The 24,194-nt window shown below is 43.4% G+C and overlaps 2 protein-coding genes across 10 annotated transcripts; one reads left to right on the forward strand and one right to left on the reverse strand.

The window, feature by feature from the left end:
• The first annotated feature begins 1,443 nt into the window (after positions 1 to 1,443).
• Positions 1,444 to 8,778, forward strand: HNRNPAB (heterogeneous nuclear ribonucleoprotein A/B). Of its 2 annotated transcripts, XM_053376929.1 has the most exons (8): positions 1,444 to 1,892; positions 2,029 to 2,370; positions 4,284 to 4,452; positions 4,539 to 4,697; positions 5,354 to 5,485; positions 8,011 to 8,098; positions 8,192 to 8,344; positions 8,423 to 8,778. In XM_053376929.1, the coding sequence occupies exons 2-8, from the start codon at positions 2,054 to 2,056 to the stop codon at positions 8,488 to 8,490; spliced, it is 1,086 nt and encodes a 361-aa protein (XP_053232904.1). In that variant the 5' UTR covers positions 1,444 to 1,892; positions 2,029 to 2,053; the 3' UTR covers positions 8,491 to 8,778. The 2 variants fall into 2 exon arrangements, with proteins under 2 accessions (XP_053232904.1, XP_053232905.1); XM_053376930.1 differs by lacking the exon at positions 8,192 to 8,344 and having other exon boundaries at positions 1,484 to 1,892.
• A 2,636-nt stretch (positions 8,779 to 11,414) lies between these two features.
• On the reverse strand, positions 11,415 to 23,599 carry LOC128407914 (5-phosphohydroxy-L-lysine phospho-lyase-like). 8 transcript variants are annotated; one of them, XM_053376922.1, is made up of 13 exons: positions 23,280 to 23,595; positions 20,694 to 20,812; positions 19,827 to 19,986; positions 19,113 to 19,187; positions 18,409 to 18,496; positions 18,196 to 18,312; positions 17,095 to 17,177; positions 16,444 to 16,669; positions 15,743 to 15,897; positions 15,463 to 15,552; positions 12,664 to 12,794; positions 11,920 to 11,971; positions 11,415 to 11,708 (listed from the first exon to the last, which is right to left on the reverse strand). In XM_053376922.1, the coding sequence occupies exons 1-12, from the start codon at positions 23,336 to 23,338 to the stop codon at positions 11,949 to 11,951; spliced, it is 1,326 nt and encodes a 441-aa protein (XP_053232897.1). In that variant the 5' UTR covers positions 23,339 to 23,595; the 3' UTR covers positions 11,415 to 11,708; positions 11,920 to 11,948. The 8 variants fall into 8 exon arrangements, with proteins under 8 accessions (XP_053232897.1, XP_053232895.1, XP_053232903.1 ...); XM_053376920.1 differs by having other exon boundaries at positions 18,196 to 18,496; positions 23,280 to 23,596; XM_053376928.1 differs by lacking the exon at positions 19,113 to 19,187.
• Between the last annotated feature and the right edge of the window lie 595 nt (positions 23,600 to 24,194).

Raw genomic sequence — 24,194 nt, forward strand, 5'->3', positions numbered from 1 at the left:
TTCCCCAATTCTTTGGATGTATTAATGCTTGTGTTAACCTAAGGGTGCGTGCCTTTAAGGGTATTCTGCCCTCTTAGTGGCACAGAATGTAGTGTATGTAAAAAGGAATGGCCCTGTCAGCATGGAAAGGGAAAAGAAGGCACTTCAGGACCCCACTACCCCTCTTTATTCGATGTGTTCCTTCACAGGATATAAGCCCGAAAGGCCAAAGAAAGCTAATCCAAGTTGCAGCTACCTCTTCTGCTTGGGCAGCCAAGTGGCTTGCTAGAATCAGACAGCTGCATCCACTCATTTGCCCCCCCCCATCGAGTCTAGTTCTCAGGTAAGCAGTCTCAATCCCCATAGCGACATGGGGGGAGGAAGCAGCAGTGGCTCATCCTAGCAGCAGACCCTCCAAGTGTCCTTATTTTCCAGGGACATCCCTGATTCAGAGAAGCCGTCCCGGTTTCTGATTTGATCCCGGAATGCCCCACTTTTCCTTAAAGGTACCCCTGCCCGTACGGGCCAGTCGTGTCCGACTCTAGGGTTGCGCGCTCATCTCGCTCAAGAGGCCAGGAGCCGGCACCGTCCGAAGACACTTCCGGGTCACGTGGCCAGCGTGACGAAGCTGCAGCTGGCGAGCCAGGACCAGCGCCGCACACGGAAACGCCGTTTACCTTCCCGCTATAAAGCGGTACCTATTTATCTACTTGCACTTAGTGGTGCTTTCAAACTGCTAGGTGGGCAGGAGCTGGGACCAAACGACGGGAGCTCACCCCGCCGCGGGGATTCGAACCGCCGACCTTACGATCAGCAAGTCCTAGGGACTGAGGTTTTACCCCCAGCGCCACCTGCGTCCCCCCACTTTTCCTTAGCATGTCCCTATTTTCATCAGAGAAATGTTGGAGGGTATGGCATTATCTGACCCCCGATATGTTTGAAGGCAATCCTGTATAGGGAAGGATTTTTTTATGTTTAATGTTTTATTATGTTTTTATATATGTTGGAAGCTGCCAAGAGTGGCTGGTGCAAACTCAGTAAGATGTGTGGGGTATAAATAGTTAAATTATCATTATGGAGTGGGGCGTCCCTGTTTTCATCGGGGAAATGTTGGAGGGTTATGTAGCAGTGACCTCGTCTCGTGGTTCTGGGCACTGCAGTGGGCCTCACCCCAATCACCGGGCCATATTCAGAGAGCGAGCACAGCGGAGTGACAGCAGCCGCTCCGATCCCCGTTGCTCCCTTGTGTGGGAGGGGGGGAGAGAACGGGGGCAGCCGGCGTCTCCATTCCCCCAGCCTTCCGCTCTGGGCGGCGAAGCGGGTGGTTTTGGCCTGCTGGGGAAATGCGGTGGGGAGGCGCCGCTCGGGGCTGTGGGGGCTGGTCGCTGCCGGTGCCTCAGAGCAACCAACTATGCTTATTCGGGGATATTTGTGTTGAGAGATTAATAGCGCTTCCTCCCATACGGGAATTGGTGGTCTCAAGGGGAAGGGGGAGGACTCCTTCGCGCTCTCTGCCTTTTTAATTGTGAGGCCTTTAGGTTTCTATTTCGACATTCCCACAGGCTAGCCGCAGGCCTAGGCCAGGCCGCAGAGCTAGGAGTAGGAGGTGAAGAGAGCGCATGGGCCTACCCGCGACGTATGAGAAATGCCCTTCTATGCGGGTGCCTGCTGCGCTCGGCCAATGAGCGGGAGGCTTGCTGGAGGGTGCCCGCGCGGCCCCGAGGAGTCTATAAAAGGAAGCGGCGCGGGAACGTGCTTTTCCGCCTTCGGGTAGCGCCGAACTGCCGTGTCTGCTCGTCCGTCAGGAACTGCGCGGGAGGGGCGGAGCAGCGGCTGACGACTACGGCCACAAGAGGCTCGTGGAACCGGATCGCGGGGTCGCCTGAGATCGTGAGGGGAGCGGCTCTTTAAACGTGAGTTCCTAGAGCCCCCGAGAGGGGAAGGCGGTGGTTGAGAGGCGGCTTGGGCACCCGGAGAGGCGCCTTCCTTCCCCTTGCTAGGCCCCACTGACGGGAGGGCGGGGGACTTCCGTTGTTGTCGCTCGCGCAGGTTCGAGGCAGCGGCAGCATCGACCATGGCTGAGGTGGAGCACCAGTTCGGCGCCACCCAAAATGGGCACGAGGCTGCGGCGGCGGCAGCAGCGGCCGAGGGTTCCGCCAGCGGCGGCGATGAGGAGCAGCAGCCGGACCAGCAGCTGGAGGAGGAGGAGGAAGAGGAGCTGGCGGCGGTGGCCGTAGCCGAGGAAGAAGAGGAGGAGGAGGAGGAGGCGGCGGCGGCGACGGAGGAAGAGGCGGCGGCGGGGCAGTCGGAGGCTTCGGCGGAGGCCGCTGGGAGCCAGAACGGAGCCGAAGGCGACCAGATCAACGCCAGCAAGAACGAGGAGGATGCGGGGTGAGCAGAGCTGCTTCCTAATTTTATCTTCACCTTTATTTTTCTGGTCGCGTCAGGCGGGCCGGGCCGTAGAAATATGCTCGGGATGACAGGCCCGACGCCCTGTCGCTTCGCCTCAGCCCTGCGCGCCCTTTTCCTGTTTGGTGCGGGCTTTTGTTTGATTGTGGGTTTTTTTGGACAAAGGATAGCTGTTGCGCTATAGCGGGGCGGGGGTGCGCGCTTCGCTTCCCTCGCGACTTTGCTTTTGGGGCTGAAGCACAATAAGCCGGGCCTGGGCTGCGACGGCGGGACCTCCTCCTTTGTTCTGGAGCTGCCTTTTGTTGGCGCCATGTGGTGGTGGGGGAGGGGCTGGGCGCATTTTTTTTGCTTTTCGGAGCTGCGGCGAGTTTTTCCTTGCGCGCTTTTTTTGGCGCGATCTCTTGGCGGTGTGTAGGGACCGCGTAATAGGGTTGCAGATCTACAAAATTTGAAGAGATATCTCATATCCCCCGCCCCCTTCTCCCCCGCCTGCTTGCGTGCTTTTCCTCAAATACACTGACTCGCTTCCTCTTGCCGCTTGACGGAAGTCGACGGTAGTTGGGTGAAGCGCGGGACACTTTCTATAGGTGCGTTCTTGTTTAGGAAGTTTGATGTCTTAAAAAGTAGCCTCCTTGAAGTGAAACTGAGCAGTTTGCCTTCAATTCTTGGACCACATTTGACCTTCAGTTCTGCCCCGCGTCCCCCCACCCCCATTTTTTTAATGTTTCGTTAGCGATTTCAGTTGAGAGACTCTCCTAAAAAGCAATTGGACAAACTAAAACCCCTTCACTTGGCTCCATGCTATTTTATTGGCTTTGCAGCAATGGAGATGCTTTTTAAGCTTTCATACTTAAATAGGCAACATTTTTTGTGAAACAGGAGCAGTGAATGTATAAACAAAACTTGATCAAACAACTAAGCAGTTTCTATATTAATCTTGGGGTTTTTTTAATGCATTTGATAAAAGTAGGTTGCCTACAAACATTTATGCTTTAAAAAAGCATCACAGTATTTTTTGCTGCTGCCAGGTAACACTTTCTCTCCCTTTAGGAATAGAACACAAATTTTATGATACAAGTAAACAATATTCCAGACTGCTTAGCAAATGCTAAATAGAATTTCACATGGTCTCTTACCTGAACTGTAGGATAAACACTGACTGTAAACAGTCAGTTGACACTTTTGTAACTTTGTAAGACTATGCTTTTTATTTATTTTCATTTTATTAATCATTTGGGACTAACTTGTTTGAGTGACGCTCCTATGACGAGACGCATCTTAGGAACGGTTAAGAAATGTGTTGTGAGTAGTGATTCCCAATATGTGGCTTAATGAAACTGCTAAGTCTTATTTCTGTTGTATCAGTAATGTAAGACATTCAAATCAACATAAAAAGGTTATGATGCACAAATTTGGTAGGGTTCTTTTACATGCTTGATTTTTGAAATGTCAGAGGAGTATGCAGCATGTCCATAAGTTACTAAAAGTATTGAGCAATAATCATAGAAAGTAAAACAGGTCCTCATTTATACCTGTTTTTATGAGACTAGAAATGACAATATGAGTTGCAATATTTTTCCACTTATAATATCAATGTGTAGCATGCATAGTATTTTAACCTTGTATTTAGTTTTTGTTACAGACAGCTGAAACCTGAAATAGACTGATTTGGGAGGAAATTGAACTTCTAATATAACACTTTGTACTTATTTTCTGGTAGTTAAATCTAAATGCATATTTGGGAAGTGAGATTTAATGTCACAGTTTAAAGGAAATTGATGACATCAGTTGCCTGTTTATGTTGCATGTTAAGACACTGACTTTCATAATTGTAAGCACCTTAGGCTATACCATTTTGCTGCTGCATTAAAGTTAACATTTAAACATTATTTCAGGAAAATGTTTGTTGGTGGTCTCAGTTGGGATACAAGCAAAAAAGACTTGAAAGACTACTTTACAAAATTTGGTGAAGTGACTGACTGCACAATAAAGATGGATCCTAACACAGGCAGATCAAGAGGTTTTGGATTCATTCTGTTCAAAGAGGCAGCAAGTGTTGACAAAGTGAGTTGGAAGGATTCAAACCCTAACATTTTAATACTTTTGTATATCCTGCCAGTTTCATTCTGATTTATTAAACTACTTTGTAGGTTTTGGAACAGAAAGAACATAAATTGGATGGCCGAGTGATTGATCCTAAAAAGGCAATGGCAATGAAAAAGGATCCTGTGAAGAAAATATTTGTTGGTGGACTTAACCCAGAAGCAGCAGAAGACAAAATCAGAGAATATTTTGGAGAGTTTGGAGAGGTGTGTAATCAGGGAAAGAGTTTAAATAGAATAGGAACTAAGAAAATAACAATTATGTTGAAACAGACCAAAGGCCCACCTAGTCCAGCATCCTATTCTCACATGAGAATTTCAGATTCAGAATTACATAATTGGAAATATAGGGTATACTTTGGGCTCTAGAGTCATATTGACTGCTACATGATATGTACACATTCATGCACCTGATATGTTAGTCTTTCAACCAACCCATAGTTGGGAAAAATATGGGAATTGGAAATGCCCTGATAGTTCTACATAAAACCATGTATCACTGCATACTGTAGTAGCTAGATCTGACACTGATACGGTCTTAAATGATACTGCTTTTTAGGATCTTAAAACTTTTCCTGATAAACACTGTTCAGTCTGAGGGATTGAGCCTTGGATGTAATAATTTGACAAGTCAGTAGACCAAAGGCCTCCCCCCATTATAGTTTCATAAAGCACTAACCATTTGCTTATGAAACCCAGTTGTTGCTTTCTTCCAAGAAAATCTTAAAACTTAACCATTGAATTCAACTTACTTTAACACTGGGCAATTGTACACTAAAATCTGAGACTTGCAGGATGGGGTTATAAGGTACAGTAATGCAGTGAAATTTATGAAACTTTGAATGGAAATTATGTTTCATTAGATTGAGGCAATTGAACTACCAATGGACCCAAAGACCAATAAAAGAAGGGGGTTTGTGTTCATCACCTTTAAAGAAGAAGATCCAGTGAAAAAGATTTTGGAGAAAAAATTCCACAATGTCAGTGGTAGCAAGGTGGGTATTCATGTTTTAATGAACTAACTATAAGATTTTTTTTAGGGGCTGTTCATACAGTGGTTAATTTGTGTTTATGTGAAAATACAGTTGGAAAAGATTTACTGCTGCATAGCATTTATAGTTTGTTTGTTCAGAGCTGAAGACACCCTTGTTCTAAAATACTATCTCTGGGTATATAAGCTTTCAATGTTAATATTTCCTGAACACCCATGCCTATTAACTAGGTCCCATAACAACTGAAACCTGATTGTGGTTGATCTAATCTACTTGTATATGTAGGCTCATTATAAGACACACAAGTTTGTTTTTCTTTTTCTCCTCCCTTTCACACAAGTGTCACACCCACACACCAGTTTGTGTAAAGGCCTGCGATGATCCTTGCACACACCATGTGTTACAGCTGGATGAAGAAAACAAGGCTGTTCTATTCTATGAGCGTCTTTGTGCATGGAAGCTATGCACAGGGACTGAATGAGCCCATAGGTTTGGAACGTAATAATGCTTACAGTCTTTTGCTCATGCAGCCCCCATGCCATCTGCACAATAGAATTACATCTTAAGACACAGCCAAAGAATTACATGCAAGTTGTACACATTTAAGGAACCAGCGTAAGATCACTCACTTGAAAGTTTAAGGCCGCAATACTACAAGTGCTTATTTGAAAGTTTTCAGAGTCTAGTGTTTCCAGAAACAAGAGCTGGTAGTTAATTATTTTTCTCTAGGTTACAGAAAATAAAATGGCAATACTGATTTTAGTTGGTAGTGTCCATTGGGGAAATGCCACATTGCTTGAGTAGTTGAAGGACATAAAATAATGGAAGGATATCCATATGGTTTCCACAAATGATCTTTGTTAGCAAGGTGGATCAGATGTAACATCAAATCACGATTGCAAATCCCTATACAATTCAAGGAGCTCCTTCCTTCCTTCCTTCCTTCCTTCCTTCCTTCCTTCCTTCCGGAACAGCTTCCATAGAAACAAGTTGGATGTTGCATTTCAAACTGCCATATAGACCCGGGGGGGTGTGACTTTGGTAATAAAGTGCCCTGAGTGAGGACAATATTTGGTGCTCCCCACCCCCCAAAAATATTTTTACAGTAATTCCTTTTGGTAGTTAAGAGTAGGTACAAATATAGATAGTGGTTTTATTTATTTTTTATTTAGTGCTTCTATAGGTTGTGTGACCCTTTTAGACTATCATTAATTGATTTGCAGAGTTCATACAACCATAGTTTGTTGGTGTGGATGCAGTGTGAAAGTAACTCAATTGAGCCTGTAGGGAGGGAAGACAGAGCATATAATAGCACAGGGCTCTTTGATTTATGTTATGCTGGATAGCATTTCCAATATCTAGCACAGGAGTAGGCAAACTCAGCCCTCCAGATATTTTGGGACTACAACTCCCATCATCCCTAGCTAACAGGACCAGTGGTCAGGGATGAGTTGTAGTCCCAAAACATCTGGAGGGCCGAGTTTGCCTATGCCTGATCTAGCACCTATCTTGCTAGTCCCTGTGTCTAGTAGAAGCCAAAAAAATGATTAATAGTTTTTAGCCACAGATGTCAAACCTTAAGATAGAATGGTCACTTTTAAGAGGCCAGTGTAATTTATGGCGTTTGGGACTTCCTTTGCAAGTTTTACAGACATTAAACCAATGTTTTTAAAACATCTATTGGATTTTAAGATGAATGAACCAAGGAAAGTTAACAAAATAGTTTTGCAATTGCCCTTGTTCCTGAAAAGCTTCTTGAAATCCCAACTCAGGCAACAACACTTTGTGTAAATGGATCTCCACTCTGCCCAGTTTTATGTACCCACATTGTTCAGGAGTAGCAAACACACCCCTTTCCATTACTCTGGAAAGACTTTTTGGAAGAAATCAGGGACAAAGGGGCAGTAATCTTTACTTCTATTATTTTTTGTAGTTTTACTTACCTTAAGTGCCAAGACAACTGGTTAAAAACAGACTTTTGGCTTAATTTTAAAAATTGATTAAAATACATAGTCTTACCACCATATTCTTTGTAAGGCGAAGCTTACATTGTTTAGGATGTGCTTTGCCATACCAAACAAGTCAAAGGAGGTTGCCTAACTGATCACAGAGGGGACTGGTTTGAATGGAAGCATTTGATAGAAAACTTTTAAAGGGAAATTGCATGCTGTTGACTTAGAATCCTAGGACAGCAGGTTGACATGCATAGCATTGTTATTTGGAGGGCAATTGTGCATGGAATAAATGGACTAAAATAGAGAGGCTGCCATCAACTTTAATCATTATAAATTCTAGTGATTTGAGTCTTTTTAAGATGCACACTGAAGATAAGTGTTTAAAAGTCCTGCTGTCCTGCCTCTTTCCATCCAGTAGCTAGAGATTCAGATGAAAACTTGAATCTACTCTGAGCCTAATGTATGTTAATAACGTGGGAATTCTATTCAAATTAAAAAAAATACATTATTTCAACCATAGATAAATGTTGGAAGGAAGTGTTTGAAATACAAACCTTTATTTTTCCCCCCCAGTGTGAGATAAAGGTTGCACAACCGAAAGAAGTGTATCAGCAACAACAGTTTGGATCTGGGGGTGGCCGAGGAAGAGGTGGAAGAAGAGGTACGTATTATGCACAGTACGTTAGTATGGACACATTCTAAAACAAACCTCTATACTAAAATGGGATTTTGTGGATGGTTTTCCTTTCTATAGCTCAAAGTCAAAATTGGAGTCCAGGTTATGGCAATTACTGGAACCAGGGTTATGGGAGTCAAGGATACGGCTATCAGGAAGGTTATGATGGCTATGGAGGCTATGATTATTCAGGATATGGGTATTTTGGATATGGACCGGGCTATGATTACAGTAAGTAAAGAGAACTGTATTAGGTATATGCAAGCATAACTTAATAGCAGTTTAATGCATTTGATCTCTTGTTTATAGGTCAAGGCAGTTCAAATTATGGGAAAGCTCCAAGACGTGGTCATCAGAATAACTACAAGCCATATTGATCAAAAAGGTATTCAGGTATGCAGTGGCACGCTGTAATGCAGAAAACAACTGCATAGGTTTTGTACTCAATGCTGTAGATGGACATTACAATTATGTACCAAAATTAACTTTACAATACATTTCTATGGCCTGTTATGTGTATCTGAAGAGCTCCCTGGAAATGTCTTTGTTTAATATTTACAGATAATAGTTGTCTAGACAGTGTGGTGTGTAAATTTCAGCCTTGCTGAAGATTAATGATTTTATTGATAGGTTAAATTGAAACTGATTTTGATGGTCTGCTTAAAGCTGCAGCTCTGCATCTAGGGACTGCCTCTTGGAGTTAACTATGAACTACGTTATTCCAGTTGTACAGAATGAGATGCATTTTAGGGAACCAGTGTCACTTTCCACCTTTTTATTTTGTATTGGTTTTGTGTCATACATTTCCTCTAACGGAAGTGTTAATTTTACTGTACTTTTTGGTACCTTTTTGGAATCTAATGTATTGTAAGGTATTTTACATGTGTTCTGATTCACCATGACATGGATATTGATGCTATCTTAGCTTTTGAATAAAAAAGCATAATCTAGTATCCTGTGCCATTATTCCAGCTATCCTATTGTAGCTCAGGGGAAATGCCTACTAGAATTTCAGTAGAAATGATGGTGGCTGGTGCATAAATTTCAGGGTTCAGATTTGGAACATGTTCTAACCCTAAAATTGATGAGTGATCAGTGAGTTTGGTTAAACAGTTTTGGATTCAAAGTAGTATGTATTGCAAAGCTAAGAAAAAAATGGTAATCAGAATAGGTGTTGAGATGCTTTCAGGCAAATGCATGGACTTATTGGATAACTGCATTTGATTGGCTTGAGTAGGAATTAGGGGAATAGGAATCTACTTGTAAAATTAGACATTTAAACCAGTGTGAGGCTCAAGGCTGTATTTACACACGCAAGAAAATGTTAGACACGTTTGCTACATCAAAGTCTGATTTTGTTGTATATTTGAGCTCACTTGAGCTGCTTTTAGAAATTGGGAAACATGCTTAGTACTATATATACAACCCCCCCTCCAGCATCTCATGTAGTATGTGCATTCTGTCTGAACCACCCAGTAGGCTCTAGTCGATAAATGACAGACCACACTTAAAACTGTCAACCTGCCTGGCTTTGTGCTCTTGTGTGCTTTATTAACTATTGTTTAGAATTTAAGCATTTAATGCTAAAAATGCTAAGATAATATTAAAGATGCCTAAAAAGTTGGATTTTCAGTACTACTTTTGTTTCTACTTTCTATCTTATAGCAGCCTTCAATTTTTATTATTTTAACAAAAATTAGATCAACTAGGGTGACCTGGACTTTGTAGAGGGAGAACCTTTTCACATTTTACAGCATGCTAAGCTGCCTCAACTCTCATGGTATTTAAAATATGCTGTATTGAATGCAAAGCAACATAGCGCTGCTGTAGCCTGCTGCTGAATCATAATTAAGGTAATGGGAAGGCTGTGAGAGATTGTGTTTTCCTCTTAATACAAATGCTTCCTCTTTCACCATTGAGCATATTTAGTGTTAACTTTGGTTCTGACATTGGCTTTAAATTTTGGTTAGCATTAGCTATGGTTTAAAAGTATGTTGCCAACTATGATTAAAGATGAGAAGGAAGTGGTTGGTCATGTGACAACTGCACCAATCTGTAAGCTGATTTTATTTTCTAAGTGCAGCTCTTAGGAGACCCAAATTAGGCCTAAGTATTACAAGTTCATGGCTGCTGAATGTAGCATAGCTCTAGTTACTTGGGTTTTTTTTTACCATTTTCATAGACGCCATAGTTTGCTTGTCAAAGCATGAGTGGTTGCAGTGAACAGAGCCTGAAAGAAAAGACTGTGATTTAGCCTTTTTATCGCTAAATGTAATCTATTCATTTCTAAATTGTCCCATGCAAAAGCTAAAGGCTCCTATAAGCAAACCCTATTGACCCAAAAGCAGGTTGTCTCAACTATCATGAGGCACTACTCAGGAGGCTAAGTGGAAGAGGAAAACCCCAGTGTGGTGGGGGGCAGTTCTGCTCTCTGCATCATGCAATTATGGATTGTTCCTACTCTTCCATTCACTGAGTCCTTATGGGGCAAAATGATGTCAAATTGTTGGCATCCTGTGGTTTTTTTCTCCTATGTTTTCATGTGCAAAGAATGGAAAAGTAGTGCAGATCCATGTGTGGCTTATTGTAGCTTTTGCCTTTTTTTGAGAGAGAGGGACATGGTCTTGACACATCGGGATGTGAACTTGTTGCCATGCATCTGTGCTTTGGCATGTTTACTGCTGTGGTTCTGGTCAGCACCATTTTATTGTATTAGTGCAGGTTAAACGATAGCAAGTTGAATTTTAAAACACTTTTTAGCGTATTATTTTTAAAGATGGAAATTTGTGTAACTGCATCTAAAGAAAATCTAAGAAGCATGCTCAAAATTGTCCTTCCATACCTGTAGCACTAGGAGCCAGCAGTCTGAAGAGATACTATGAAATAAGGTCACTGCTGATAGGGACACAGAAAATTTTAACCAGCAAATTAGTTCTAAATAATGTAGGTGGGTAGTTCCTAAATCTATGTCATCTAAAAGTAAAACTTTTTTTTTAAAGAATGAACTGTTATTTTTTATTAGCATAGCCAAATCTGCTATCTGGTTTAATAGTTCTTTAGTACCTCCCTTCGCTCCTGAATGAAAAATATAACATGGATTTGATGGTAGGTAAACACTTTCTATGTAAAATTGCTTGTTGAAAACATTCGGAAAAAATATTTTTTCTCTGAAATGCTCATCCCTACAAAACTTAGAAAAGATTCCCGCATAATTAAAATGTTGGTATGTTTAGGTATAAGCTTTGCTAACTTTAGCCGTTGCTTACTTTATTGTTAGGAAGGAAGAAAACATGCCCACAAATGACTGGAAGGTGCTAATTTTATAATATAAACAGAAATGAGTGTAAGTTGTGGTTTAGGTTCTGTAACCAATAAAGCAGTTTGTTTTCTGGATAAATCAATTGATTTTTACTCCACTGCATGAAGAGTTGGATTAACAAATAACATCTGTAGAGCTTTGAATTTATGTACTATCAGTATTACAACAAAGACAATAAATTTAATAATAGTAGTTGGGAAAAGGTGGTATTTTTGGTATTGTAGCTTAAGTAAAATATATTAGAAACATGGTAGAATTCAGCACCATGTCTGTAACCTGTAAGAGATGGAATGAAAGAATTAAATATTCTCATTTCAAAGCTCAGTGAAAGTTTCCTTAATACTTTGTAATAACATGCTTATTGTAGATTATACATTGCTAGGATATAATTGTGTACATTCATTGTGTATTTAGATTAATGAATTGACTGGATTCCTTCATGGAGTATTTGACTCTTTTTTTATCATCAGATTACCTGAATACTTACCATATGAAGGTAGTGGAAGTGAACTTTCTCTAAGCTTCTCTTTTCTCTAGCTCTGTAGAATGTTCAACAGTATTAATTAGATGGTGATTCTACATCTCCCTGTGGCAAAGACCAATATTACTGGTTCTTCTTCCAGCAATACAAATTTTATTCTCATTCCTGAAGGTGCTAAAGTTGATTCTTTGACATCTTCCCCCACCCACTGTATGCTGTTCCTCTGTTTGCTCCTGAGCTAGACTCAGAATAGTGTGCCCCTTGCTTTTAGTGTCCAATTGTGTTTCTATTGGCAGTTTTTTGTCTTCCTTGCATCAGAATTCAGGTGGAATGGGCAGAACAGAATATAGACTAAATGTAGCTACATCTCAAAATAGCAACCAAAACAAAGGAAGCGTTTCCACATGGAAAGCGGCATGGCTGACAGTGTTTCAATATGTGCTCATCCCCAATCCCCTTCTCTGAGAAAGGCAGCTGTATGAGAAGACTTGCATGTCATGAATGGCATACTGAAAGAAGTCATTACAGTGGGGAAGGTGTTGGGGCCTCAGTGCACATACATATAGCACAGAATTGATTTTCTTCCAAGGGCTTTAAAAATCAGCGCCTAGCCCCCCCCCCCCGCTCCCGCTTGAGTTGCAAAGAATAACAGGCAATCAACACGTAAAACACACTTTAAATCATTCAGCAATGTAAATCTTGTTCTGTGTAGGTGCAGGATTTGTTTCTCAGCGTACTTTCCTTCCTTACCTGTTAATATTTTATCAAGTTTGTCCGCAACCAGTTTTGCATCTTCTGCATTGAAACAGAGCGGTGGCTTGAACTTAAGCACATTTCTGCCTGGACCATCTGTAGCCAACATAATGAATTCTTCCTTTAATCTAGATTTTTTTAAAAGGAAAAAATGACTGATTGAAGTAACTAGTGGTAAAATCTCTTGTCAGCTATTCTGTCACTGCCACAGTATACAGTCTCTATTAAAAGCACCACTACAAGCTATCAGTAGCTGCAAAGAGCTTATCAACACTACCAGCAAAGGGGATTTTCTTCCTGCTCCATGAAGTGGACTAGAATTGGGCCCCAGAGCTAGTGGCTTTTTGCACACTGAGTTTTATCCAAATACACTACTCAGAGCAGACCCAAGTAAGTCATTACCAGTGCTTTTTTTGGCGGGTTACACTGGTATACAGTACCATCACTATTTTTTCTAGGAAAAACCAGAGTTTAATAAATATAGTTATGAATAGACGTGTTTGCCAGATATTTGGGTAGGAGGAACTAATCCTGGGTGACAAGGGCAGAGAGGCAAAGCTGAGCATGCCACAGGGCAAGGTTAGGAAATGACTGCACACTCTCCCTTCCCTTCTTGCTTGTTGTGGGGCCTTGCATTTTCCCGCATGGGTGCCCTGCTGCAACATTGGGTGGAGCTTGGGCACGGCTGTGAGGGAGAGGGGGAGGGAGCTACTCTGGCAGGATGGGCCAGGCTCAGTTTGTGGGGTGGGGAATAGAGGGAGCATAATGTGAAGGGGCGGCAGAGACTTTTGCCTGTTTTTGCTGGGTGATCATGCTGCCGCCACCATTGCAAGGGCAACTGCGTCCTCTGGATGACTGGCTTAGCCACAGTGGCACAGGAGGGTGGATATCGGCAAGCACATTTTTTCTTTTGGTGACTGTTGCCGCTGCACTTTCTTCACTCCACTAGCCAGTCCCCTGGTGCTTTAAGCTTGCCTATGGCTACCTGCCCTTTCTGGGAGAGAATTGTGGGGGGGCTCCACTGGACATCCTTATGGGAGAACCTGCGTAGGGGGCCTGGCGCACACGATTCTTGGCCGAGGAAACTACGTCCTGCCACAGACCTACAGGTATTGGAGGAGCATCAGCCACCGCCATGCCCAGCTGGGCACCTGTTGGAAAACATCAGCATCAAGGGGATGGGGCAGGCGGACAGAGAGAAGCAGACTCTTGTCTTTGCAAAAATAAATTGTACGTGTCACAACATCCCACCCTCTTTCTGATCAGCATTTGAGGGAGCGGCAGAGATGGATGGATGAAGCGAGGGGGGGAAGGAAGTGCCTCCACTTGGCTGTCTCCCGCTGCAAAAGCTTGTTTTTCTTTGCCTTGCTCAGCAGGCTTTTTTTATTATTATGATGCAGTTTTTTATTATGGGCTGCATACAACAATACTAATAATTTATTACTTCTACCCAGTGCTTTTTTTCCTGGTGGTACTTGCTGTAACAACTTTGCTGAGTACTGCCACTTTTTCTAGAAAAAAGCACTGGTCATTACTATTAATTTCAATGGGCCTACTCACAGTAATGTCAGAACCCAATAAGTCAATTGGGCGGCACCTGACAGTTTTGATTTGTGTCTAATGAGCTCTGCAGCAGGTTGATCGCAGTAGTTCCCTGCAACGAGCAGGGAGCCTGTCTGCTCCAGAAAGATTATGAGCTCACAGCAGAGAATCCACAGAATCTCGCTGTGAATAACTTAGCAGAGGTAGAGAAGGAAGGAAAGAGGAATCCTGTTTAATAAACTTAGAAAGATGGTTGATTGGCCCTCAGTGTATGTTGACCCCCATACTTACTCTCATATATTGTGCTTACAGTCCACCCTTTACCAAATGGTTCCAGGCAGGTTACAAAAATGTCACAGTTAAATGAGCACAGTTTACATTAAAATAATAAAATATGGATCCCAAGCCATTTTCCAAGAACACTTTCTGTTATCACATGTCTCAAAAAGTACACCAAGGTGGGGGGTGTTCTGAATCAGGAGGACAAAGTCCGCTGATTGACAGCTGTATTGTCCCACCTCCATCCCTTGTACAGTGCTTCCCAAGTACCCGACAGACAGTTGCTTGATTGAAAGGCACTTGGGAACTGCTGCACAAAGCACTTCCCAAGTACCAACCTCAGGACTGGCAAAGCTGCTTTCTGCATGGATTGGCTGTGATCCAAGTTCCCAATGCGAAACTGTTGCACAGCTGATCCCAGCAGGCCTGAAGTCTTCAACCATGCTAGTATCAGTGGCATGAGCTAGACCTGCTCCACATCCAATGTCCTTGCAGGCAAACTGGGACTTATGCTGGGGTATGTTTGCTACTCAGAATAACTGGAAGGTGCTGCTGACAGGACTGTGATTCAAACTGGGAAGGAAAAAGACACAAGAATCATTTAGCTTTGATGCAGTTTATGAGAGAGTGAGTTGGTGTGCTTTCCTTTTCTTCCCTCTGCACTCACGCTTTAGGCTGGGGTGGGGAACCTGTGATGCTCCAATTACAACTCTTATTTCTTGTTGATGGGAATCCCAACAACATCCAGAGGACCACAGGTTTCCTACCCCTGCTATATATTCTCTGCCCCCGGTTCTTGGAATAAACACCCACAGATACCTGTGATGGATAGAAGGTAAGTGCAAAGGGAGGAATGGCTTAGAGGCTCCACATATCTCCACTTGTAATATTCACATGACCAACTCTGAACATACAAGAAATCTGGAAAAAGTGAGGGGGACACAATGTGATCAGGGATGGGGAAGTCATATATACCTTGTTACGATGATGGCTGCTTCTTCAGTAGCAGGGGTTCTTTTCTTTTGATCTTGCACCAAATCTACTCCAATGAACAATCCAACACCCCTTTTAAAAGAAAAAGGGTATCGGTAAGAAGGCAACAAGCTGCAATGCATAGATTTTGTAAGTTGGCTTCTCCATTTAATGCTCCATTTTAAAAAATGGCAAGTGGCGGTAAGGCAGGTACTTTCTCTTTATAAAGAGGGTGAAATAGTAGTTATAGCACATAAAGATTGGATTGTTAAGAAATTGATACCTGACATCGCCAATTAGAGGATGTTTTGCTTTTTGCTGATTGAGTAGTTCCATGAGGAAGCTTCCCACCTGGAGGGCGTGAAGTTGAAGCTGTTCCTTCTCAATCACATCCAAGACTGCTATACCTATTGCACAGGACACAGGATTTCCTCCAAACTGAACCCGGGGCCGGGGGAAGAAAATCACAAAGTAGAGATAAGCTTTCTACATTTAGTAGTGGACTAATTGAATTGAAAGGAATTCTAAAAGCAGCACTCTACATCCATTTATTTGAAAGTACATTAAACAAAACTGGGACACTGGTGGTGCTGTAGTCTGAACCACAGAGCCTAGGGCTTGCCGATCAGAAGGTCGGCAGTTCGAATCCCCGTGACACGGTGAGCTCCCGTTGTTCAGTCCCAGCTCCTGCCCACCTAGCAGTTCGAAAGCACAAAGTGCAAGTAGATAAACAGGTACCACGGGAAGGTAAACGGCGTTTCCATGTGCTGCTCTGGTTTGCCAGAAGTGGCTTAGTCATGCTGGCCACATGACTCGGAAGCTGTCTGAGGACAAACGCTGGCTCCCTCGGCCTATAGAGCGAGATGAGTGTGCAACCCCAGAGTCCGCAACTGGACCTAACGGTCAGGGGTACCTTTACCTTTACATTAAACAAAAATGTCTAATTAAAGATGACTTTCACACAGTACGGATTTGGTAAGTTACCGTGTTAAAATACTCTACTCCTGTTGCTGAAAACGCCTCTGCAATTTCCTTTGTCGTTGCTACACAAGAAACAGGATGCCCATTGCCAATTGGTTTTCCCATGGTGATAATATCGGGAATAAAATCCTCTCCTTGAAGTTGAAATGCCCAAAAATGTTTGCCAACCCTTCCAAAGCCAACTTGAATCTCATCAGCAATGAATACACCTCCTGCGCTGTGTATGTGCCTATTAAAAGAGCCAAATCACACATAGCTATACAGGTATAAAAGAGTATAAAACCTAATAAATTTATAATTGGTTTAGTAGCTGATTCTCATTTTAAAAGTTGGAATATTTGATTGTGTGCTTCAAAATATTAAATTTCCTTAAAATTAAAAATGCAATAAGCATAATGAACTAAAAATTGTTCAGTGCTGACAAAATCGAACAGCGAGTAAGATAATTCCATTAAAGAAAGTTGCACACTTCTAAGACTTACTGTTTTCAGTGTGACACATGGTTATTTCTCCCAATGAAATCAATGGGATTTAAAAGTGCTTAACTTTGGCAGAGTTAACAACATCACCAGAGCTCCTTAGCCAGAAGCTCAAACAAAGCAGTTTAGTTGGGAGTGGGGAAATATATAAGGAAAGTTAAAAAGCAATACTCACGCAGCTGCGTTTTGGAAATAACCAGGTGGTGGAATGATTTGTCCAGCAACACTTGGTAAAGATTCCACAAAAAAGGCAGCAAACTGAAAAGATAAGATGAAGTGAAGTCAGTAGTGGTATGCATGCCACGTTTCAAGCTGAATCAGCATTTTGTGTTCCTAATTCAAAAATCTTCATACAGTACCAGGCTGTCTGCCTGCCTTCCACACACACAAATCTCTGTTCATTGAGCAAATAGCATGTACACCCAGAAGATAAATTACCGTATTTTTCACCCTATAGGACGCACTTTTTCCCCTCCAAAAATGAAGGGGAAATGTGTGTGCGTCCTATGGGGCGAATGCAGGCTTTCACTGAAGTCAGGAGAGCGAGAGGGGTCGGTGCGCACCGACCCCTCTCGCTCTCCAGGCTTCAGGAGAGCCCCAGCGCCAGCCCCACAAGGTCGGGGGACAGAGGGAGGTGGAACGCCGTCATCCCGCTGTCTCCCGAAGTGGTTTGGAGGCTGACGGCGGGGAGACCCTGCCACGAGCCCCGCAAGCTCTGGGGACAGCTGGGAGACGCAGCGCGTCTTCCTGCTGTCCCCGGACCTGATCTGAAGGCGGGCAGCGGGGAGAAGAGCGCTTCTCCCCGCTGCCTGCCCCGCAAGCTCCGGGGACAGCTGGGAGGCGCAGCGTGTCTCCCCACTGTCCCCGGACCTGATCTCAAGGCGGGCGGCAGGGAGAAGAGCGCTTCTCCCCGCTGCCTGCCCCGCAAGCTCCGGGGACAGCTGGGAGGCGCAGTGCATCTTCCCGCTGTCCCCAGACCTGGTCTGAAGGCGGACTACGGGGAGAAGAGCGCTTCTCCCCGCTGCCGGCCCCACAAGCGCCTGGGGGGGAAATAAATTTTTTCCCCTTTATTTCCCCCCCAAAAAACTTGATGCGTCCTATGGGCCGGTGCGTCCTATGGGGCAAAAAATACGGTATGTTGTCTGAAACCTTTTCAGAGCAGTCCCTCCTTGAGATGAAATATACACATTACATGTGAAAAATTTTAAGAATACATTCAACTCAGGCTGACATATGACGGATGAAAGGTTATATTCCACTTAACTCCTTATTTTACCTTTCTTCCTTTTTGTTGTGCTTGGTCAATTATTTTTTTCACTTCGTTGGCATATGCCGTGGCCGGATTCTTATTGTCTTCTCTGTATAATCCTCGGTATGTGTCAGGAAGAGGAGCCTGTCCAAAAAAAGTGTAAATGCTATTCACATCATCAGAGCTTAGATGAACTGGAAAGTAATGGAAAATGGTCAAAGTACGCTCTCTTTTGCATACCACATGGACCCATTCCTTTTGGCCTTCTAGATTTCTGAATTTATATGGACTTATGTCAATCAGGGATGTCAGATGTCCATGATAAGCACTTTAAATAAAAACAAACAATCAGTAGAACCACACAGTGAAGTCTACATTAATTCACTGGGACTACCAGAGATTTTGCAGGATTTAGACTGCCAAACTGAAGCTGCTGCTGTGCTTAAGCACTTCACATATTCATTCTGTTGCCCCTTCCTGGAGAAAGCAAGCAGCTGCCTGGAAGATAAATTTTCTGTTTCTTCAAGCTCTTGTAATGACAGTATAAATTACAATTTAGTCAAGAAGCACAGTGCCCATTCCATTGGTAGCACAGTGTAATTTCCTGCAAGGTTGTATGTACTGTACCTTGATGTTGATAACATGCAACCTGGGGCCCAGAACATAGACTTAAGGAACCTGATGTACTTCTGGCTCAGAAACAGAAGCAGGTCTAGACTTGACAAGTACCTGGATGGTGAGTTGCCTGGGAAGCTCATGTACCTTGCTCTGAGACGCCTTGGAAGAAGGGCAGGATTCAAATGAAAAAAATTATGCAAGACACTCCCAACTTTCTAGTAAAAACATGTCTACATTGGGCATTTTAACTTTCTCTTCAAAAGTTAAATGAAAATTCCCAGGTTTGCTTTATAATTTTACTTGGTTAAAAGTATATATACACTTACTGGTCCACCACAAGTACGTCCTCATGTTTTGTATACTGCCGTGCCAATCTCAGAGCAAGATCATTGGCTTCTGACCTACAATAAAAAAGTTTTGCAGCTTTCTCTTTCTGTAGAATCAGACAAATGGTAACCTCTCCAGCTTTACTGTTTTGTATCTATAGTCTACAGAACTGAGCAACCAGATTTCAAATCTACAAATTGCACACCAAAATGACAAAATGCACAAAAAAGAAATACACAGCATTATGGTTTTTGACCCACGCGATCTATATGTTTTGCTAATTGATTCCTTGCAGTTGCATGGTGTGAGGTTTTTCCTCCAAAAAAGGAATGCGCAGAAATGTTAATTTTTCTCTAAGCCAGGAACTATGTGTATTCGTCCTAATTTGAGGAACATAAGTTAAAATACAAATAAATTTCAGGCATTTGGTTTAATCAAAGTAGCTTGATTGTCTCAATAAACACAGCCTGTTTTGCAAACAATGTATAAAAAAGATGTATAGTTTTATAGGCTCTAAATACCTATTATTTGTTTCCAATATTCAATTTCTAGTGTGACTAATTTAAAGTTAATTGCTTCCTCTTACATATTCTTACTTAGCAGGATTTCATTCTAAGTTCAGTTGATATTTACTTCCAAGTGAGCGTGCACAGGACTGCAGCCTTAGAAGAAATGCAGCTTGAAGTCCTATTGGCAATGTGTCACAAACTTACCCTGAATTCAAAAAATAGAAAGTGCACAGCTTCTTAGGCAATGTATTAGAGAGTCTTTGTGCATAGTCCACCAAATTGTCATGCAAATACCGAGAGTTTGTATTTAGTGCCAAATTTTGTTGATGTGCTGCTTTGATCACTTCTGAGTGGCAGTGTCCAACTGAAAAATAAGGAAGATGCAAGATGAGAGAATGCCAAGTGTCCATCCATAAATGCTATTAAGACAAATGTTGGCTCTGACTCCTTTATTTTATATATGTCCTTAAAAAATCATGCAAAATTTAAAACATAAGAGCCAAAGGCCCATCTAGTCTAGCATCCTGTTCTCACAGTGGCTATGTCTATGGGGAAGCTCGCAAGCAGGACCCGGGAGCATATCTACTCTCCACACTTGTGATTCTAAACTGGTATTCAAAGGCATATTCCCTCTAGCAGTGGAGGTCTTTTATCAGGTCAGGGTATAGGTGACTTGGCTTACTGGCTAGCCAAACAATGCCTGTACAAAGGATGTACAGATAGGCATAATAGTTGCCTTCCTACCACCTCATGCCAGCCTATTCAGGTACCTGATCTGGCACTGCTGGCTATGGAGTTGTAGGGCTGAGGTCTAATGGGCATGCACTGGAGTTATCTGTGAAGGGATCAAACATTTGTCACATGGGGCAAATTTTGATGTCTGTGTATGCGGATAGGGAATAGGTTAAGTGCACACACTTAAGCCCCTGATTTTCCAAGCCAGGTTTCACTGGCCAGAATCAGTTTTGTCCAGTTTAAATTGGGCCAGCAGGTTACCATTACAAGAATGTACACATAAATGTAGTTTAGGCCTGTCAGTGCTTATTAACAAGAATGTGGTTTCACGCTTGCCTTGAGCAACGTTGTTGATACAGTCAAGGTACTTGTTTCCATTTTCATCATACATATACTGGCCCTTTGCACTGATAATCTTCACAGGGTCTTCTGGGAAAAAAAGCTTGCAGGAGGATCTGAATTTTTTTAAAAAAAACAAAGTAAAATTGAAATGAGAAGCAAATACTCCCACGTCATTAATTTTATTGCATTTTTTTTAGCATGCTCAATGAACTCAGGTTTTAAAATTAACTTTTTAGTTAATTCCCTCCATTCTTGTCACTAATTGAATACTAAAAAATTAGTCTAAACTTTTATCATACTAAATTTCAAGAAATATGAGCAGTAATTTAAAGCCTCCGCACTAATAGAATCTAAGAGGGGTTCTTGCTTAGAGAAGCCTTTGCCAGTTTGGTGCCATTGACATATTCTGAACAAATTTTTGACATATTTCCCTTGAGCCCCAGCCTTTATGGCCATGCTGGCTGGAGCTGACAGTCATGATAGTCCAATGGTAGCGGGTTGGCAAAGGCTGACTTAAAGAATAAATTTTACCTTTTGCATACCCCTCATATACCATGTTTCAGTTTCTATGCTCTGCTGAAAGTAGCCTCCTTAGCCCTCTGTAGCACATTCCCAGAAGTTTCTCCTTTTGAAAGGTCTACAATATGTCAGTTGTAGAGAGACCTTTTAGAAGTACGGCAATCCCTTTATTTGTATTTATTTGGCAACCAGATAAGGATTAGGTTGTTTCTTCAGTGGTGGTTCTTTACTGGAGAGCCATAGCATTGTAGAATTGTAGAGTTGTAAAGTACCCAGAGGGTCATCTAGCCCAACCTGCAATGCAGGAATCAACTAAAACATCCATAACAGATGGCCAACCAATCTCTGCTTAAAAGCCCCCAAGGCAGGGGAATCCACTGCGCTAGCTACCAGACTTCCTCTGCCAAGTTAGTGCTAAAGAGTTTAGCCAGAGGTAATAATGAAGTATCATAAAACAAATTGAACCTTACAATTTTTCTTCTCTCTTACCTTTTCTTAGGTAATTTTATTTATTTAAAATATTTCCACCCCAACTTTTTGGGCAAAGCGTCATAAGGCGGTTTACACTATAAATGCTCAAAACAAATTAACACAAACATCAGATTATAAAGCAAATATGGGGGTGTCAGCAGTAAGATAAATGCTTGGCAGAAGTATAACGTCTGTAAAGTCCAGTTAAACACCACAAAAGGAAACTCATGGGAAGTAATTCCACAGGTGTGGTGCCACCAAAGGTCCTGTCCCCTGGTACCCAACAACCTTAGTGGCAGGGGTGCCCAAACTTTTTTCAAAGAGGGCCAGATCTGATGAAGTGAACATGTGAGGGCCGACCGAAATTGCTGAGCTTTTTTTACAGTTTTACCCCAAAGTTGTTGACATTTTTTGGGGGACTGAAGTTGCTGAGCTTTTTAAAGGATTTTACCCCAGGACATATACTGCCACGGGGGCCAGATTAAATTGACCACCGGGCCGGATTAAGCCCCTGAAATGGACTTTGGACATGCCTGGTGGCAGATCACAGCATTAGGCCTCCAAAACTGATCTTAGGGCCTAGGCCTAGGCAGTTTAATGTGTGTGTAGGCAGATCTTCAAATGATCTGTTCGCAAAACAAGCACCACAGGCTGACACTATGCCCCCAACATCACCTGGACAGGCCCCTCTAGAAAGGGTTCAGAGCCCCACTTGGCCATAAAGCTGACTGGGTGACCTTGGTTCTCTATTTAAGCGCCTAACCTACCTCACATGGTTATTGTGAAGATAATGGGAGAGGGAGAGAGAAAGAGAACCACGTATGCTGCCTTGAGCTCCTTGAAAGCAAGGCGGGATATGCATCTAGTAATAAACCAGAAATTTGAATTGAGGGCATGGAACCGATAGTCAGGAGATAGCAAGTACTGGGCTAGTTGTGAGGACTTTGTTCTGAAAGACCAATAAAAAGGCCTGACTGGGGGCGGGGGGGGGGAGAGCTTTATATCCTCACATTAGAAATTCAAACATTTGCTGGATCAGAACACATGTACATTACATTTATGTGCCCCTGCGCATTAGAAATCAAAACAGCATTCAGTATACTGAAGCAAGCATCTTACAAAGCTGTGGGAGAAGAGCGACTGTACTGTATTTTAGTCTATATCCTAAACGTTTTGCAGTATTGTTAGGCCGCGTGCCTTTCTGTGGTAATCCGCGAGAATGAGAAATACAAACTGGTAACCCACACGAGGCAGCCGGATCCTATGCCATGGGAAGGGGCGGAGCGGGATTTGCGACTGGAGCGAGCGGGGCATATTGCGGGTCTTTCTAGCGCGCCTGCCACGTAGCAGCTATTAACCGAGCGAGGCAAGCAGGTTAAAGGTATCTGACCCAAACGCGCCAGGAGCCGGAACACGTCCCGGACGCTGAATGTTTCGGATGGGACCGGTTTTCCTGAGGCACCGACGCCGGGCTCAGAGTCACGTGGGCAACCTCAAGAGGGGCACACCTGGAAGGAAGCGGGGGGGGGGAGGAAATACCCTCTAGTCTCTGGAAGGACACCCTCCCCTCTCAGCAGAATCACCACCTACCCGATGAGCTGCTTCCGCAAAGCCAGAGTCTCCTGGCGGCTGCGTGGCTCCGCGCTCATGGCTGCCCAGGAGTGTGGGGGAAAGGAACCGTAGAGATAGGATGAAGATGTCACTTAGGGGCAACCTGGTTTTCCTGGAGGAAGGCTTTCCGGGTTCCTTGTGAAGCTCTTCCCCTGCTAGGGGAGGCGGAAGTGAGAGCTGCCTATAGGAGACAGTGGGGGGGGGGGTAGGGCTGGGCAGCGGTTTCTCCGTCCCGGCAAAGAGAGGAAGCTGAGGCACTTCCCGTTTTTTATTCTCTTGTGTGAAATGTTATCTTTTTGCGTTCCCCCCTCGACCCCCCCCAGCCAATGCAGCCTGCTATCTAAAAGGCGCAGCTTGGGGGGGGTCCATGATAACCGAGAATTCACCGGCCCGCTCCGTGCACGAACGGAAGCGAGAAATCCGCTCCCGCGTCTGGCCTGAGCAGCCGGGATTCTGCAATGCCCCCTGGTGGGTGCGCGGTGGAACTTCCTCGGCTGGGCTGCAGGTGGCGAAACCCAAATAGTAGAGTCTGCGGCTCTCGCGAGGGCAGCGTCAGAAGTCGCTTAAGAGCCTCGCAATGAAGCAGTTTAGTAGGTGGGGTTCCCAACCCGGCGCGATTCAATGGGCGATGCTTTCCCCTCACCAGCATTGGCGTGCCGGGAAGCGCTCCACCCGTTGAATTGCTGTGTCCAAGAAGCAGGTGCCCTTGTCCTTGCAGCGCTTCATCCTCCAGTTAATTTTCTGGCATTTTGGAGCTGGAGTTAACATGGAAGGCTCTTAACATGTTGAGCCGAAAGTTTCAGAGAATATTAATGTTTGTCCGCTAATCAAACGTTTATCTGACCTTGTCAAATATATTTTCTGTGCAAAGCTTTCCAGTTCATTCATATATAT

Source organism: Podarcis raffonei, chromosome 2, assembly GCF_027172205.1.
Source record: "Podarcis raffonei isolate rPodRaf1 chromosome 2, rPodRaf1.pri, whole genome shotgun sequence".
Classification (NCBI taxonomy): Eukaryota; Metazoa; Chordata; class Lepidosauria; order Squamata; family Lacertidae; genus Podarcis; species Podarcis raffonei.

Coding starts and splice junctions, on each gene's coding strand:
- HNRNPAB (XM_053376929.1), top strand. CDS start 2,054: ATGGCTGAGGTGGAGCACCAGTTCGGCGCCACCCAAAATGGGCACGAG. Junction 2,371..4,283: donor AAGAACGAGGAGGATGCGGG/GTGAGCAGAGCT, acceptor ACATTATTTCAG/GAAAATGTTTGTTGGTGGTC. Junction 8,099..8,191: donor AGGAAGAGGTGGAAGAAGAG/GTACGTATTATG, acceptor TCCTTTCTATAG/CTCAAAGTCAAAATTGGAGT.
- LOC128407914 (XM_053376920.1), bottom strand. CDS start 23,338: ATGAGCGCGGAGCCACGCAGCCGCCAGGAGACTCTGGCTTTGCGGAAG. Junction 19,188..19,826: donor TTCTATTTTTTGAATTCAGG/GTAAGTTTGTGA, acceptor TTTTTATTGTAG/GTCAGAAGCCAATGATCTTG. Junction 16,670..17,094: donor TATTTCCAAAACGCAGCTGC/GTGAGTATTGCT, acceptor CTCTTTTAATAG/GCACATACACAGCGCAGGAG.